Genomic DNA, 14849 nt, shown 5'->3' on the forward strand with positions numbered 1-14849 from the left:
CAAGAACTGTTGAGGGATACATGCAGTGTGTCAGTCTCATGCCTGTGCATGCATGTATGCAAGGATTGCTAACTTCCACTCTTCATGTCCTAACCAATCTCCATTGACCTACCACTCCCGCTGTCAGGAGTGCGGGGAAGGAGGGGCTCACAGTACAACAGCCCCGGGGAAGGCTCATGAAGATGCTGTTCTCCATTTGGAAAGCACTGAGCACCCCGCGGGCACTAATAATAGGAGCTGTGTGATTAGGTCTGATCTCAGGAGCCAGCTGGCTGTTGGGAGGGGGGAGCCGAGAGAGTAGGGAGCACAGGCTCCGCAGTTTTAGAGCCGTTTCAGAGTAACAGCCGTGTTAGTCTGTATTCGCAAAAAGAAAAGGAGTACTTGTGGCACCTTAGAGACTAACCAGTTTATTTGAGCACAAGCTTTCGTGAACTACAGCTCACTTCATCGGATGCCGACACTCTCAGCAGCTTGTGCAATGGGAATGCACCCAGCTACACTGTAACACATCAGCCTTGAGTCAGGAGCTGGCCAGCTTTTGCTCGCAATACACCCAGCTCTGTGGCATATTTACACCTTGGGTGCATCCGAGACATTTTAATGGCTCAGAGGCTCCCGAATCTGGGACACCAAGGCCCAGGGTGGGAACCTGCCAAAAGCCCAAGGACTACATCAAAAGATGTACAAACATTTTAAAATCAACGTGAACACACCCAACCTGAACATGGGCTGATCCTTGGCAGAGGGCAGGAATGCTGTGATCCATGGTCGAAGGGCGTGTGTACGGATACCAGTCAGGAAGGGTCGGTTCTAAGCAAAGCTCCACAAAGCGACTGCAGCTTTCAGGATCGTTCTGTTTCCCTTATTCTAATAAAACTCCTTGTTCAGGGTTAGAAAAAAGCAGCTTCTGTGATTCTTTGCTACTGACGTAGGACATGGTGTCAGAAGTTGACTCATTCCAAGCCAGCAAAACACAATACCAAAGTTCAGCTCTCCCTAAGACTTTAAGCTGGCTTAGCTCAATGGCCTGGGTGGAAGAAGCCCTTCCCCAGCTTTCACACTGCAGCCACAGTGAACACAAAGGATGGCCTAGGCCCCAGGATAGGTCACTGCATTCACTTTTACCACAGGGAGTGAAGCTAAACACACGTCTGGATCATCGTTGTCCCAGAGAAAAGAGATGAGACAGCTATGCCATCGTTCCTAGGAAGTATGAGGGTGAGCATTTTATTGCAGAAAGGAATGGGGTGTTTCTGACAAAGGGTGCAGAGTCACAGCATGAGGGCACGTCTACACTGGAGCTGGAGATGTCATTCCCAGGTCAGGCAGACGTACCCATGCTAGCTCTGATCACGCTAGCACACACAATATAGCAGTGTAGCTCTGGCAGCGCAAGCGGAGGGATGGGCGAGCCACCCCAGGTTCCACCCATCTGAAACCCTTGGTACCTAGCTGGGGCGGTTAGACCTTCCCGACATTCACACTGCTGCAATTATACTTCTATAGTTAGCACTGATAGAGCTAGCTCAGGTATGTCTGCCCAAGCTGGAAATTAAACCTCAGGTTATGTCTCCACTGGAGCCAAAGTGTGGTGGGCCTGTATTAGGGCCCTGTATGGAGAATCAGAGCACTGAAACTCAGCAATTGGTAAGAAAAAACAAATAAGACACTATCTAGAAACTGGGGTTTTAAACAAGGAACTTTCAGAATTATAATAATTAGTGTCTGAGCTACTGTGGAATGGCTGGTTCATCTTGCCTTATCATCTGAGTGAGTGAAAATGAAAGGCACTCTGCAGGAAAGGGGTGCAAGTGTGATGCAGGTAGAAAACACCATAAAATAAAGCCTCTTCAAATCACAGAGTTTCCTGGGCAGAAACACGGTGGATGTAACAAAGGCAAAAATCAGACAGATGAGATGGAATCATGAGAGTCTTGTAGAATGACCAGAAAGCCAAAACTCAAAGACACTTTCCTACCCAGAACATTATATCCAATAGGCTTTGGAAAAGAATAGCACCAGGCTTGTGTTAGGAAAACGAACATGTTGGTAGCCACTGACTATTCCAGTTAGGCAAAAATTCTCCACCTCACTAGATACCCCCCCCCCCCCACACACACACACACACACAAAGTGAGCAGGTCAGAGAAAAGTTAACAATGGCAACTTTTCTTGTCCTGGCATCTGGGCAAAATAAATAGTCACTGACAATGACCCACGAGATGCCAGCTCCATGTTCCAAGCTTTTCAAATGCAGTGTGATTTCAAGGATTTTACTTCCAGCCCTCATTACCCGTAAGTGAATAGACTGGTGGAGGGAGCAGTTCAGATTGCTAAGAGAATGCTACAACAAAAATTTACCTATTACTCTTCAGAGCTATATGGCTTCCCCACATCAGTCATGAGAGTAAACTAAACTCAGCTGCTTGTGGGTCAACACTGCCAACCTCACAGGAAAATCTTCATCCTAAGTGATCCTGTTCACAGAATGAGAGCTGCTACTTCTAAGAGGTCTCAGGTTTTATTCTTTAGCCATCTGACTGCAGCCTGACCCACCACCTAACCTTAAACCAGGCCGCCCACTCCTGATAAAACTGGACATCAGCTGTTGTCCCTAAGTAGCTACAGCCCAAGAACATGGTTGAGCCTGATCTCATTACAGAGGAAGCAGGCAGCATCTCCAGCTGATTCCCCAAGCCCAGCTGAATTGCCATGTGATTCCAAGAGCAATGATGCTTACACCACAACCTTAGTGGGGGCTGATCATTCTGCTAAGAAGTGTCCTGAACTGACTGAATTTGAGCAGGGGGTTGGACTAGATGGCCTCCTGAGGTCCCTTCCAACCCTGATATTCAATGAATGGGATTTGATAATTTAAGTGAATCCACTGGACAAGCCCCTCCTCAGGGCCACAAGGTGGGCAGAGCTGGATGAGTGAGGAAGCCAGAGGCTCGTCCAGAGCTATAGTTTGCTCTTAACTATTGTTAACCATGTTTACAGAGCAATGGGGGTAATTGAGGAGGGGAAGAGATGTAGGCTGTGCCTGCTGCTACTTTGAATCTGTTGCAGGAAGCCGGTAGGATGGGGCAGAGGAAAGCTCTAGGCAGGAGCTCTGCAGTGAGGCTGGGGGAGGGAAGCTTTAGGAATAGTGCTGCTTTCCTTACTCTAGTCAGGTTTCTTGTTCAGTGTTGGAAGAAAGTGTTTCTGTGAGTCTGCACTAAGCTCACATGTCAGAGGGCACTTGAGCAATCAGCCCACAGGCCCTCTCTGCCATTACCCTGTGACTATGCTGACAGGGTGGCTATGAGTGGCAATTTGGGTGTTCCTAACTGATTAGGGAGGGTGGCTTCATGAGCACCACTACACCAGTAGAGTGGGCTGAGAGGTGCACCCTGAGCAGGGGAGCATGGAGGGGAATGGCAGGAGAGGGAGGAAGCACAGGGCCAAGGGCTCTTCTGCAGAGCCTCTAGGCATGCCACAAGTCCCCTTCTCCCGCCTCCACATTACCATGCCAGGGACTGGAACTGGAGGCAGCTCTGCCGGGCAAGTCATAGGAAGCCTCCTCCAGCTGAGCCAGCAGGAGCTGTGGGAAGCTGGAAGCTACTGCACGCAGAACTGACAAGGGGCCCATTCCAGGTGTAATGCACCAAGAGGCAGGTACCTACAGTCGGAGGCCATGGCAACCCGGCTACATTCCCCAATGCCAAGCAGGGGCCACAACAGCCCACCCCACTGCACTGCCCCATGGACACACACTGCACAGCAACTCAACAACCTCCTGAACTCCCTGCAAGGCTACACACAAAACACCCATACGAGCAGGGCGACAAAAGCCACAGCCTGCAATGCAACACAGTTGTGTGGCCCACAGGAACCCTGCCGTGCCACAAACCCACGCAAGAAGGGCAGCACAACCAGCACGTTCCAAGGCAACACACCCAGGTGAAATGATGCAGACAACACATCATGTGCCTGCTCTCTGTGCTGAGACGGAGCACAAACTCCTCCTGCACGTGGGGGACATACACACATTGTTACAGCAAGTAACTGAGCTGACTCCTAAGCTGCTTTGGGGCCTGGGCTGTCTGCCAGGGGCAGGCGAGGGTCAGCACAGCTGAAGTTGAGCACAGACTGGCCCTTATTACTTACTGCACATGGGACAGAAAGTGGGTAAGTGACCTAGGGAGAGAGAAACAATTGGAGCTCTGCCTCCTAGGAATTGCATAGGTGCAGTGGCAGTGGGCACAGATTGTTTGGTTAGTGAGCAAATAGTGGGTGGATATGGGACCAACACCAGAGGTCCCTCCTGTGGCTGGAGCTTTGGGACTGGAGTCTCCACTTACTGAGGTCCCCTGAAGATGGGACCTTTCTGTCCCTTTTGCTCCCAGCTCAGACCTCTTAGTCGGTGCAATAGAAGGAGTCACGTTAGGCACCTGGTCCTGCAGCGAGACCCCTTTGGCTGCACTTACCCCATGAGTCGGCCTCTGGCATTCTGCACCTTTGCCCTGGGCACTGTCCGAGCTTTGAGCCCATTTCTTTGCCGCTGGCGTGAGGAGTCAGTCTTCTGCCTCTGCACAGGGGTCTGAAGCAGGGTCCCATCTGGAGAGTCTGCAGCTGCCCTCAGGTTGCTGGCTTGGCCTCGGGCACTCTGGGGAGCAGGTAGTTTGTGATCTGGAGGAATAGACGGCTGCTCCCTGTTGTCCCCTTCTGTCAAGCTCCTCATCCAGGCTGGGCGATCCATAGGAGAGGCTGCTGGGAGGTGCTCCGAGGCAGAAGGCGGGCTGTGTACCCGGAACAGGCTGTACACCTTGCCCGTGGGTCCCAAGTTACTGCCCGGGTTCCGCAGCCTTAGCCGACTTGTGACTCTGCTCCCAGCTTCGGTTCGGAATGAAGAACTTGGATCAAATCTTCCGGCAAAGTCTCTCTGAGAATACCCAAGCCCCAGGAAAAGAGCTAAAGTGAGAGGGAGAAAACTGCGCCAGGAGCCCCTCATGGTGCCTGCCTGAGAGGAAAGGCCAGTCTTGAAGGGAACAGAGAGCACTCAGCGTGTGGCTGATAGCCCCATGAAGCCAAGTATCCAACGGGAGTTTGTGGGAAGGAGTCTAGGCAAAGTTCCTTGAGCAAGTCCCCTGAAATAGCCTTCCAAGTCCTTCACTTTGCCATGTGCTGAGGGGTGGGGGTGCGGGGGGCACTTAATCAGTACCTGCTGCCTGCAGGAGCAGGAGAGCCTGGGGCGAAGGTAACACAGCAAACCCAACAGCGTGGGCTGCACAGAACGGCTGCAGCCGTCCCTCCTACCACTGAAAGGAGAACTCCCAATCCCTCCTCTCCCCTGGTTGTCAGAGCCTGCGCTCTCTGCAGACAGCTCCAAGCACCTTCTCGCCTGCCTCTGGCACTGGCAGAGTCTGGAGGGGATGGAGGGTTTTATTTTTGGAAACCTCCCCCTTTTGTGTCTTTTTGATGCTGACATCGCCCCTCTGCAGAGGACACAGCTCGGCCCCCTCCTTACCAGAGGAGACATTCCAGCAACACCCACTTTGGCAAAGGGAAACAAACTACAACAGAGAAACATTAACCCATGAGCGACCGGGGAGGGCAGCCCTTCCACGGCCGGCTCAGAGAACTTGTGTTCAGCCTCCTTGCTGCTGAACAAGCCTGTGGCTCAGCTTCCCCAGCTCACAGCAAGTGTTAGAATTTCACAACAGCTGTAAGCGTTCAGCGAAGGTGGGCAGGGAGGGGCACCTGGGGGAGCCCCGGAGACAGAATATACCCCGGGCCAGGGCCCTTCACCCCTATGCCACAGGGCTAGGATCTTCTGAATGAACCCCAACACATTTAGCCCGCACGCCCAGAGAAGGCAGGAGGGGTGTTAGTCCCATTTCCCAGCAGGCGAACCTGAAGCCCAGACAGGGGAAGTTTGCCTTGCTGAAGGTCACACAGTGGACCAGCCTCTTAGCTAGATCCCCCAAGTCCCCAGCTCCGTGCTTCATTGTCTTCATTGCTTCACATCCATGGTGCCAGGCCGAAAAAAGACTAGCCAAAGCTCTAGGTCCTTCAGCTACGAGACCAGTCTTTTTACCAGGAGAGAAGGGCAGGGAAAGTACCAGGCAGGATGGAGAAGAGAAGCACTAGCCTCCTCCTCGTCTGCCTCCAACGTGAGCAGCTGGTGTTTTCAATTAAGCAGTGATTGAAAAGACCACCTCTAGTGCCAAGAGATGGGACTGATCTAGCGGGAAAACAGAGCCAAGGGTCCTGATCTCAGCTCTACCAACTGACTGCGTCCACGCCAGGTCGCCTCCCCACTTCTCTGTTCACTGTGGTCATCCCTCAATGGAGACAAGGACAGACTTTCCTCCCAGGAGGGTCTGAAGCTGAACTCAGTTCCCTGGCGATCCAGTGGTGGAAGGGGCTTCGGCGGCACACAGTATTAGCGGTGGTCTGACTTCTCTCCTCACTTACGGGCACAAGCTTGAAAATGCATACTGGGATCTCGTGGTATCTCAGCACACAAGGAGGACAGAGAGAAGAGTGGCGTGTGCCCATGAGGAGAGGGGCGTTGTTTAGTACGTGCCGCTGGGAGGGACCTGCTGAGGGTGTTTGCCAGTTAGAATATCTGGGGCAGACCTCACTGCAGCTGCAGGGTGGTCAGTATCTCAACAAATCCCAGCAGGTCACCTGACCAACCGTATATCCACTTTGTTCCTACATGACTCACCAGTGGGAAAAACTACCCCACTGGACCCCAGGACTAGCTCCTGCCAGCCCATGCCAGAGTCTGACTCACCCCGCCCTGAACATCCACCTGCTTCTGATGGCCCGGCAGGTCTGTGACCTCTGCACAACTGGCAGATCCAGGGGAGCTGCATCCAGACCCTTCCCATCACCAGCCTTACCAACACAAGGCCCTCTCCCCCTACAACAGCTCACCTCAGCTGGCCCCTCTCATTTGCCCACTCCTGTCCTCTCTGCACCCTCCTTCCCTCAGTGTTTCAGCAGCAGGGGGCTGCCTCTCACCTCACCCAGCTCCAACTGCTTCCAGACAGACTAGAAGCAGAGGCTCTGCTCCGTACAGGTGAGCAGGGAACCTCTCCTCCTACCCGCTTCCCATGCTGCCCGGACCCTCCAGAACGCTGGGGCAGCTCTCAGTACCACCACTCTCCCGGGTAACTCCTGATGGAAGCTGAGGTCCCAGCTGTCTCCTTCCCTGCTTCCGATGTAAGCGCTCTGTTCTCCTTGCCAGTGGTTGTCTAAACCCCGGCACTAAGGGCCACCTGCAGGCAGGGCTTAGGTGAGCCCAGTCTGAAGTAGTAGCAAACCCAACAAGTGACATTTCTACAGCTGAGCCTGGTCTCTGCAGGGCCACATTTCAGCCCTGCCCAGGTGCCCATAGCTCAGGGCAGTCATGCTCCTCCCTCCCCCTAGAGTGAGCAACAGGGATGGATCCTCTGCTCCTCCTCTCCACCTCTGCTGCAGCCCTCAGGGGTAGTGGAAAGGGGTGTGAAGAATCCCTGGAGCTGCACCAGGAGCAGAGGTAGGGCTGGGGGAACAGATGTGGGGACTGGAGGAGGCAGAGGGACAGGCACATGGGATGTCACTTTCATTGCTGTAGAGAATAATGGACCGCCCCACACACACACCCCACTTTAAGCACTGCCCTCCCCTGCTCTTTGCTCTCTCAGAGCTCCTCAGTCAGGGCCAGAACTTTGCCCCTAAGGCCATAAGCTTCAAGTCATCCTAGTCCTTGAACATCCATCTCCTCCTATGCAGGCAAAGCTAATTACTAGCTCCCTCAAGCCAGGAAGTGGGGCCAGGTTACCGCCTCACACAGCCCCTGCAGACCCTCCATCAACCACCGTCACCACCCACCCAGCTCTACAGCCAATTCTAATGCCCGCTCCTCATTTTCAGAACTCTCCTGACTCCACTTTACCTTTCTGCTCTCCACCACTGCCTTCCTAGCCACCTGTTCTGCTGCCTGCTCTCACCACTTTCCTGCGCTTAGTCTCCTTCCTGCCCCTCTCTATGGTGTGGGCAAGGGAGGACGGACCAAGAAGGGAGGAAAACTGCTTGCTCATTTGTGCTGCTCTCTGTAGATGGTGCTCTCTCTCTACCCACCTACCAGCTCCCTACAGGCCCTTGAGGCACATCCTCTCTTCAAATCTCATCTTAAAGCTAGGCCAGAGAAAACCAGAGTGCTCTGTGCAGGATGTTATCGAGTCATCCAGCCACTATAGGGTTAATGAGCTGGCAGTGGAAACACATGGGCTAAGCTGGAGTCCATAGGAGCGTCTGTTTTCTTTTTGGCCCAAACTACCAGGGAGAGAGGCGAAGTGATGTGCTATTACGGCTGACGTTACAGCACTTACCTGTGTCTACCCAAGTCTGTGAGGAGCAAAGGGAGCTGGCCGGACTGGCATTTGACCCTGCTGGCAATTGTTGGTTTATCAGTGAAGCCGTTTGTTGACGAAATCCAAGTGGTGCTTTGGGATTTCCCAATGCGCAGTCAACCCCTCCCTCTCTGTAGCTGGGGCTGAGTCTCTGCCCAGGAAGCAGTTTGTGATAGCATGTACATAGCTATTGGATCCAGAGAGCCCAGCCTGATAAAAGCCATTGCTGGTTTCTTTGTTCTAAGGGAGAACCTCCTCTCCATCTTCACCTAATTACTTTCTTATGCAGCAGTGGAAAAAATGCTTAGTGTCTAAACCTGACACTAAAGAATTATCAGTGCCATAAACAAGGCTTAGAAAACAAAGAGCTGGAGCCCAAGGCTTTGCTCAAAACTAGATTCTGCCGAAACGACTGCAGACATTCTTCTAGCTCCTGCCCTGTTGGGGCGTGAGCACAGGAGGTGCTGCCACTGCTGCTCCCATTTGTATCAAAGAATAAATCTGCTCTTTGCCCAGCTGATTAAACCTCTCTGGGTGCCAGCACCAGCCCAGAGCCACAAGTGGGCCAGGGAGAGTTAAGGGGGGTGAGGGGATCAGTTTCCTTTCTGAGAAGGAGAAGGAGAGAGAAGTATAAAGCAAGCAAAGCAATTAATGGTCCCATCCCTCCAACATCTCACACAGGCTGCTTTGCCTCCTGGGGAGCCAGGCCCAGGGAGCTTGCATAACTTTTAAAATCATTTTTACTCCCTGTTTACAATAACCCCTCAGCAGCTGGACATTAAACTCTTTCCATCATTAAATGTGTAAACACTAGCTTGTTATTGTAGGGATGCTCTGGAGCCACACACCCCCCTTTCTGATTTAGAGTTGCTCATGAGTGTGGGACATGAAGCTGTACGTTCCTGCTTTGTTACTGCAGAGTTGCTTTTGGGCACCCTGGGCTATGGTGGGGGTTCTTGGGAGCATGAGGCTGAGCCCCCTGGCTTGTTATTGCCATTTTGCTTAGGCAAGCTGTTCCTCTCTACACATCTCCAGCACAGGTGCTATGCAAACACCTAAAGCCTTGATTACAGCCACAGCGGTTGGTAGGTGTGGGTCGAGAGGCAGTGTTGGTTCAGCCCACGCTGCAGGCTAACATTCAGCGCAGGGCTCCGTGTGCTGCCCTCTAGGCATTGGCACTTCTCTGGCTGCAGTGACTCATTTCATACTCGTCCTGTCTGTCAGAAATGGGGAAGCACAGAATCCATGGGGAATTGCAACAGGAGTTGGATTTCAATGTGCTGCTCAGCAGACAAACATGAAATAGCTCAGTTCTCAGGAACTCCCCGGACAGCAGAGCTTGGACAGTTCAGGGCGATGCACCTACAAGATCAAACCCTTGCAGAGATTTGCTTTCTCATCATCGTTCCACTGTTAGACAACAACCCTGAATTTGACAGATGATCTCTGGTGACTGGGCCATCTGGCCATTTGCTGCTGGGAACAGAGGGCTTTTCTAGGAAGTTAAGGCAGATTAACTAAAGATGTGAATTTTGCGTCTTAGATAAAACACATTAAACTCCTGCGTGGATGCTCTCATACAGATGTAAAGCAGCCTTAGTTCATTTCAGCTTAATTCACTTTAAATTCACACCTTTAGTTATTTGTTAATTTTCCATGTAGACAAACACTTAGGTAGTAGTGCTTGGCATCAGCTCCGCTTAGCTGCAAACATCAACAGCTCCTAGACCCAGAAAGGCAGTGTCTAAAGAAAGAACAAGCTCAGAGGCTGACCTAGATGGGCACCCCCCACCCCCCCAAAAAACCCACATGCTTTCCAAGTCCCAGCTGATGTGCTGCCACGAAGCAGAGGACAAGACTGACCATGGAGACACCACTGGATGAGTGCGTTCTTCAGAGCAGCATAGGGGACAGATGGAGCAGAGTGTAGCTATGCTGGTGTTGCGATTCTCCTTTTCCTACAGGAGAGAGAGTTCCTCAAGGGGCAGAGTTAAGGCCACTGCTAGAACAGAGCGATGTGGGTGCGTGAAGTGTTAGGGAACTCAAGACAGGAAGAACATGGAGGCTGGATTCACCTCCCAGCTGAGGAGGGCAAGGTCCAATCCTGAACTTCAATTTTCCCTAGAGGGATTAGCATGAAGAATCAATTCCCTTTTAGCCCTCAGGCCTGTGGGAGGGAGGCCCTTCAGGGCAGAGATGGTGGAGGCCAGGGTCCCTTTAGCCCTGGATTCAGACATACAGAGTTTATATATTTCAGTGCCACTGCATTCTTGCCCTTTGTGACTGCATCACCCCTGCAATTTGACTCTAAAGCTATATAGCACCTGGGATTCCCACTCCCAGGGACAGTTGGCCCCCAGATGTGGCTCCTGGTGCCACGTTCTTTAGATTAATTAGCTCCTTTTCATTCTCTGCAGAAAGGTTCAGAACCCACATGTGCTTATTCCTCCACTGCTGAGCACATCCATAACACGCTGCAGATGGGATGCATTCCATAGATTTGGGAGCTGGCTGCTGAGAGGAAAAGGAGAATGTTTTACTATGTACAGGGCTGGACAAAGCCTACGGGGGCCCTGAGTCACAGCCTGTACTCCCTCTGGTAGAACCCCCCCACGCTGCCACTGTTGGTAGGGAGTGGAATCAGCCTTTTGACACATCTCACGAGGTTTTATCCCTCAGCAAATGGAAACGCTCAGACCTTCTTTAGGGTGCGGTAGGTAACATACACCATTAGAAAAAAGAACGAGGAGTACTTGTGGCACCTTAGAGACTAACACATTTATTTGAGCATAAGCTTTCGTGGGCTAAAACCCATTTCATCGGACGCATGCAGTGGAAAATACAGTAGGAAGATACATACATATATACACAGTGAACATGAAAAAATGGGTGTTGCCATGCACGCTATAATGAGAGCAATCAATTAAGATAAGCTATTATCAGCAGGAGAAAAAAAAACTTTTGTAGTGATAATCAGGATGGCCTATTTCCAACAGTTGACAAGAAGGTGAGCTTGTATCCTACTTAATTGATCAGTCTTGTTATAGCGTGCATGGCAACACCCATTTTTTCATGTTCTCTGTGTATATATGTACATCTCTTCCTACTGTATTTTCCACTGCATGCATCCGATGAAGCGGGTTTTAGCCCACAAAAGCTTATGCTCAAATAAATTTGTTAGTCTCTAAGGTGCCACAAGGACTCCTCGTTGTTTTTGCTGATACAGACTAACACGGCTACCACTCTGAAACCATACAGCATTAGAGGCATTCAAGATGTTATGGGACCATTCAGAGAACAGATGTCTCACACAGAGACAGCAGATGCAACCTCAGGGGAGCTGGCCAGGGCCAGGGCCATGGCAATCAGACAAAAGTACAAAATGAAGAAAGCCCAAGAGCCAGTTGGATAGGACCCTGCAGAGAGGACACCACCAAGCAGCAGAGACAGCTTCAAGACTCAATAAAGCATCCAGAAAAGCCTCCAAGGATAGAACTCCAGGCCCTTGACTTTGCCATGAAACACACAGCTCAGCATGTTTGGATTACGGGACACTGTTCCACTAGAAACACGACATTACCACTACGCAGGTGGGCAGCTACTGAGCAAGAGGGGAGTAGCTCCACACAGAGAGAGTGCAGCCACATCCGCCAGCTCTCAGAGCCCCAGAGCACACTCCAGCCTGGGGAAGAGCTCAGCAGGCAGACTAGCCATATGTGTCAGTGATGGGCTGCTGTCAGAAACAGAGGAGAGAAGCTGTCCAGCAGCTTTTAGTCATGAGCTGGGTTTGTTGGCTTTAGCGTTCCTTCTGCTTTCACTTAAACAGGACCAGCCCCAAGACGGAGAAAGGAAGGAGGCATAGGCCAACCATTTGGGTGCCCCATGGCTCGGCACTTTGGGGATACTGTTGTCTAAACATGTGTGTTCACATTAACACTGGCTCAGACCACACACAGGGAAGGAGGTTAGAACACAAGAAAATATACATAAACATGTCTATACAAAGGAGGGAGAAACCTGGGCAGCAGGAACAGATGAGAGACCCCTAGGGACAAGAGTGAAGAGCAAGTCAGATAGGAGCTTGCCATGTGATATGGCTAGAGAAAGGCGCTGGTGAGGCTGCTGTTTGAAATCCAGCGGGCTCCTAGTTTAATGATCACACTGATGTTTATTTCGAGCCTCTTTGCTCCATCACTGACTATTCCCACCAGCAGCTGGAATGTGACTCGAATGTAACCAATGCAGTATAGAGAGAACATGCCTGAAACAATAGTTCCAAGAGAGGGGTGTGCTCCCCATTTTCTAGCAGGGTATGTATATAGAGAGGACAAAGAATGGACAGCAGCACATGTCTGTCTCTGCACTGCCTGTAGAAGGACCATGAAAAGGACAGAAAGAATTTGTTTTTTCTGCATCTCGGTAGGGTGCTAACTCTGACGGCTGCCTCAAGAGGACAGTTGAAGCATCAATATTCATTGCACAGGTGGAGGGAAGAAAGGAGGAAATGAGCCTTAACTCTCAAGAGGCCTGAGAACAGGAGACCAACTTTAGGATATGCAGCAACCCAGACAGCCTGTGTTAGTGGAAGCCTGGCCCCTTTGATCTTCCCCATCTGTTTTTTGAGGAGCAGCTCTCCAAGGCAACAAGAACACTCAGAAGAGAACAGACCCAAGCACTTCAAGCAAGATGGACAAATATCAGTGACAGAGAAGAAACAGGAGGAAAGTCAGGGCTCAGGTGGAAAGTCTTCTTTTGTTTCACTATATTAAACTTTTCTAAAAAAAACCATTGAATTTCTTCAGTACCATCTTAAGTATTATTAAAAACAAGAACAAAACCACCATTCACCACTTTTTGAACTCGTGCTTCAGATTAAAGCTGTTTCATTCCTTTTCTCTTTTACCAAACAAGGAGTGATGGCTTTCCAGTTCCCTTAAAGTAAAACACTCCGCTTGGCTGTCCACCAGTTTTGGTTTAGATTGGGAAGCTCGTAAGTCACCACCATGGCAGTTCAGGTTAAAAGAAAAGCTAGTTGTTGACAAGGTGGATTTTCAGCAGGTTGATTCTAACCATGTTTTTTAGTGTGTTCGTGCACTCTGCCAGTCTGGGACTATCAGTCACCCCCACTGCAGAATCCTAGCTGATCTGCCGATTTGGGAGCTGAACCAGCAGAATGAAAGGTCAGACCAGTATCTCAGCTGACAATTAATGGCAGAGTGATTTTGAGTCACTGCTAAGAGCTCATTAATAAATTAATACTGGGGGTGAGCAAACAACAACATTGCTATTGGCTGGTGGATTTGTGACATCAGAGGTAAGGAAGTCAGTTGTCATGCAATTAGGGAGTTTGTAGTTCATTTGCATATTACAATCCCATTGGATAAAAGGTGGAGGCACCAGGCTGGGTTTCCAGTTTCCCAGCTGTGACTTCACAGGCTGGGGAACCAGCTCCCCAGCGACATCACACTAATGCAAAAGGACTCTCTTGCTAGCAGCCAAAGGGTTCTGCTATTGCCCTTTATATACGCATGTGTGTGTGGCACACTCCTGCAGGGCCTGAAACAAGGTCCAGTGACTGTTATGGTTTATCCATGGATTAATCTTCAAGCACAGTTAACTGGATTTAGCATGAAGGACCTAGAAATGGCAAGTTACATGGCAAACATGGGCAGCTGCTATGTGAGGTGCAAAGCCGCTTTGCACTTCTGCACAGGGTCTGGTCACCAGATGCTGCAAAGGGCTAGAAGCTGCAGAGAGGCAGCACCCATTTCCCATGTAGATGGGAGCCGCCTCCCCACCCCTCACCCTGACTCAGATGACTGAATAACCGGACAATAGGGATATGAGGTGGAATCAGGGATATTCATACCACAGCTCTGAATTGCACCTAGTGGCCTGGAATGTTTGCTGGTCATTACCCCAGCCCTGTCCTGGGCTCAGACACTCTCAGCCCATCCATTTCACAGTTTTCTTTCTTTTCCTCCTCCCTCTTCCCACTCTCTTTCTGTCCAGCTGACTAGGCAGCTTTCCACAGCCAAGTGCACACAAGCAATGCTAATAGCCCAGGTGACTGTGTGAAATCCCGAGAGACTGGCAAGCCCAGCACAGTAGGGAGTGGTGCCAGAACTAGGGCTAGCAGTCAAGAGGACAGCACTAACCGTGAGGATAGGAGACATTCCCTCCCCACCTTCCTTGTAACACCCCTCCCCACAACATACCCTACTCTAAGGCCCTGAATTGCGTAGTGGGGCAAACCCCAGAGCACAGGGAGGTGAGGGGAGCTATCAGGACACAACTGGGGACATCCCTGCTAATGCACATCAGTGCAAAGCCAGAGCACTGGACTCCAATGCAGCCTGAACTAGGTTAATCCCCAGACAGTTACTGCTACACTTGAATGAGTGGGGCAGCTTCTGTCCTGTATCAGCCTGGGGGAAGGGCACTCACAGAAGCCAGGGACAT

General features: G+C 51.0%; 1 protein-coding gene across 2 annotated transcripts in view; it reads right to left on the minus strand.

Annotated features, from left to right (window-relative positions):
* The window catches only part of LTBP2 (latent transforming growth factor beta binding protein 2), a 126206-nt gene extending 120934 nt beyond the window's left edge, over positions 1–5272 (minus strand). For both annotated transcript variants that reach the window (XM_073349171.2, XM_073349170.2), the window contains exon 1: positions 4470–5272. In XM_073349171.2, the coding sequence (XP_073205272.1) occupies positions 4470–4993 (524 nt within the window). In that variant the 5' untranslated portion in view covers positions 4994–5272. The remainder of the gene's footprint in view (positions 1–4469) is intronic.
* Positions 5273–14849: the final 9577 nt, after the last annotated feature.

Source organism: Lepidochelys kempii, chromosome 6 (genome assembly GCF_965140285.1).
Source record: "Lepidochelys kempii isolate rLepKem1 chromosome 6, rLepKem1.hap1, whole genome shotgun sequence".
In the NCBI taxonomy this organism is placed as follows: Eukaryota; Metazoa; Chordata; order Testudines; family Cheloniidae; genus Lepidochelys; species Lepidochelys kempii.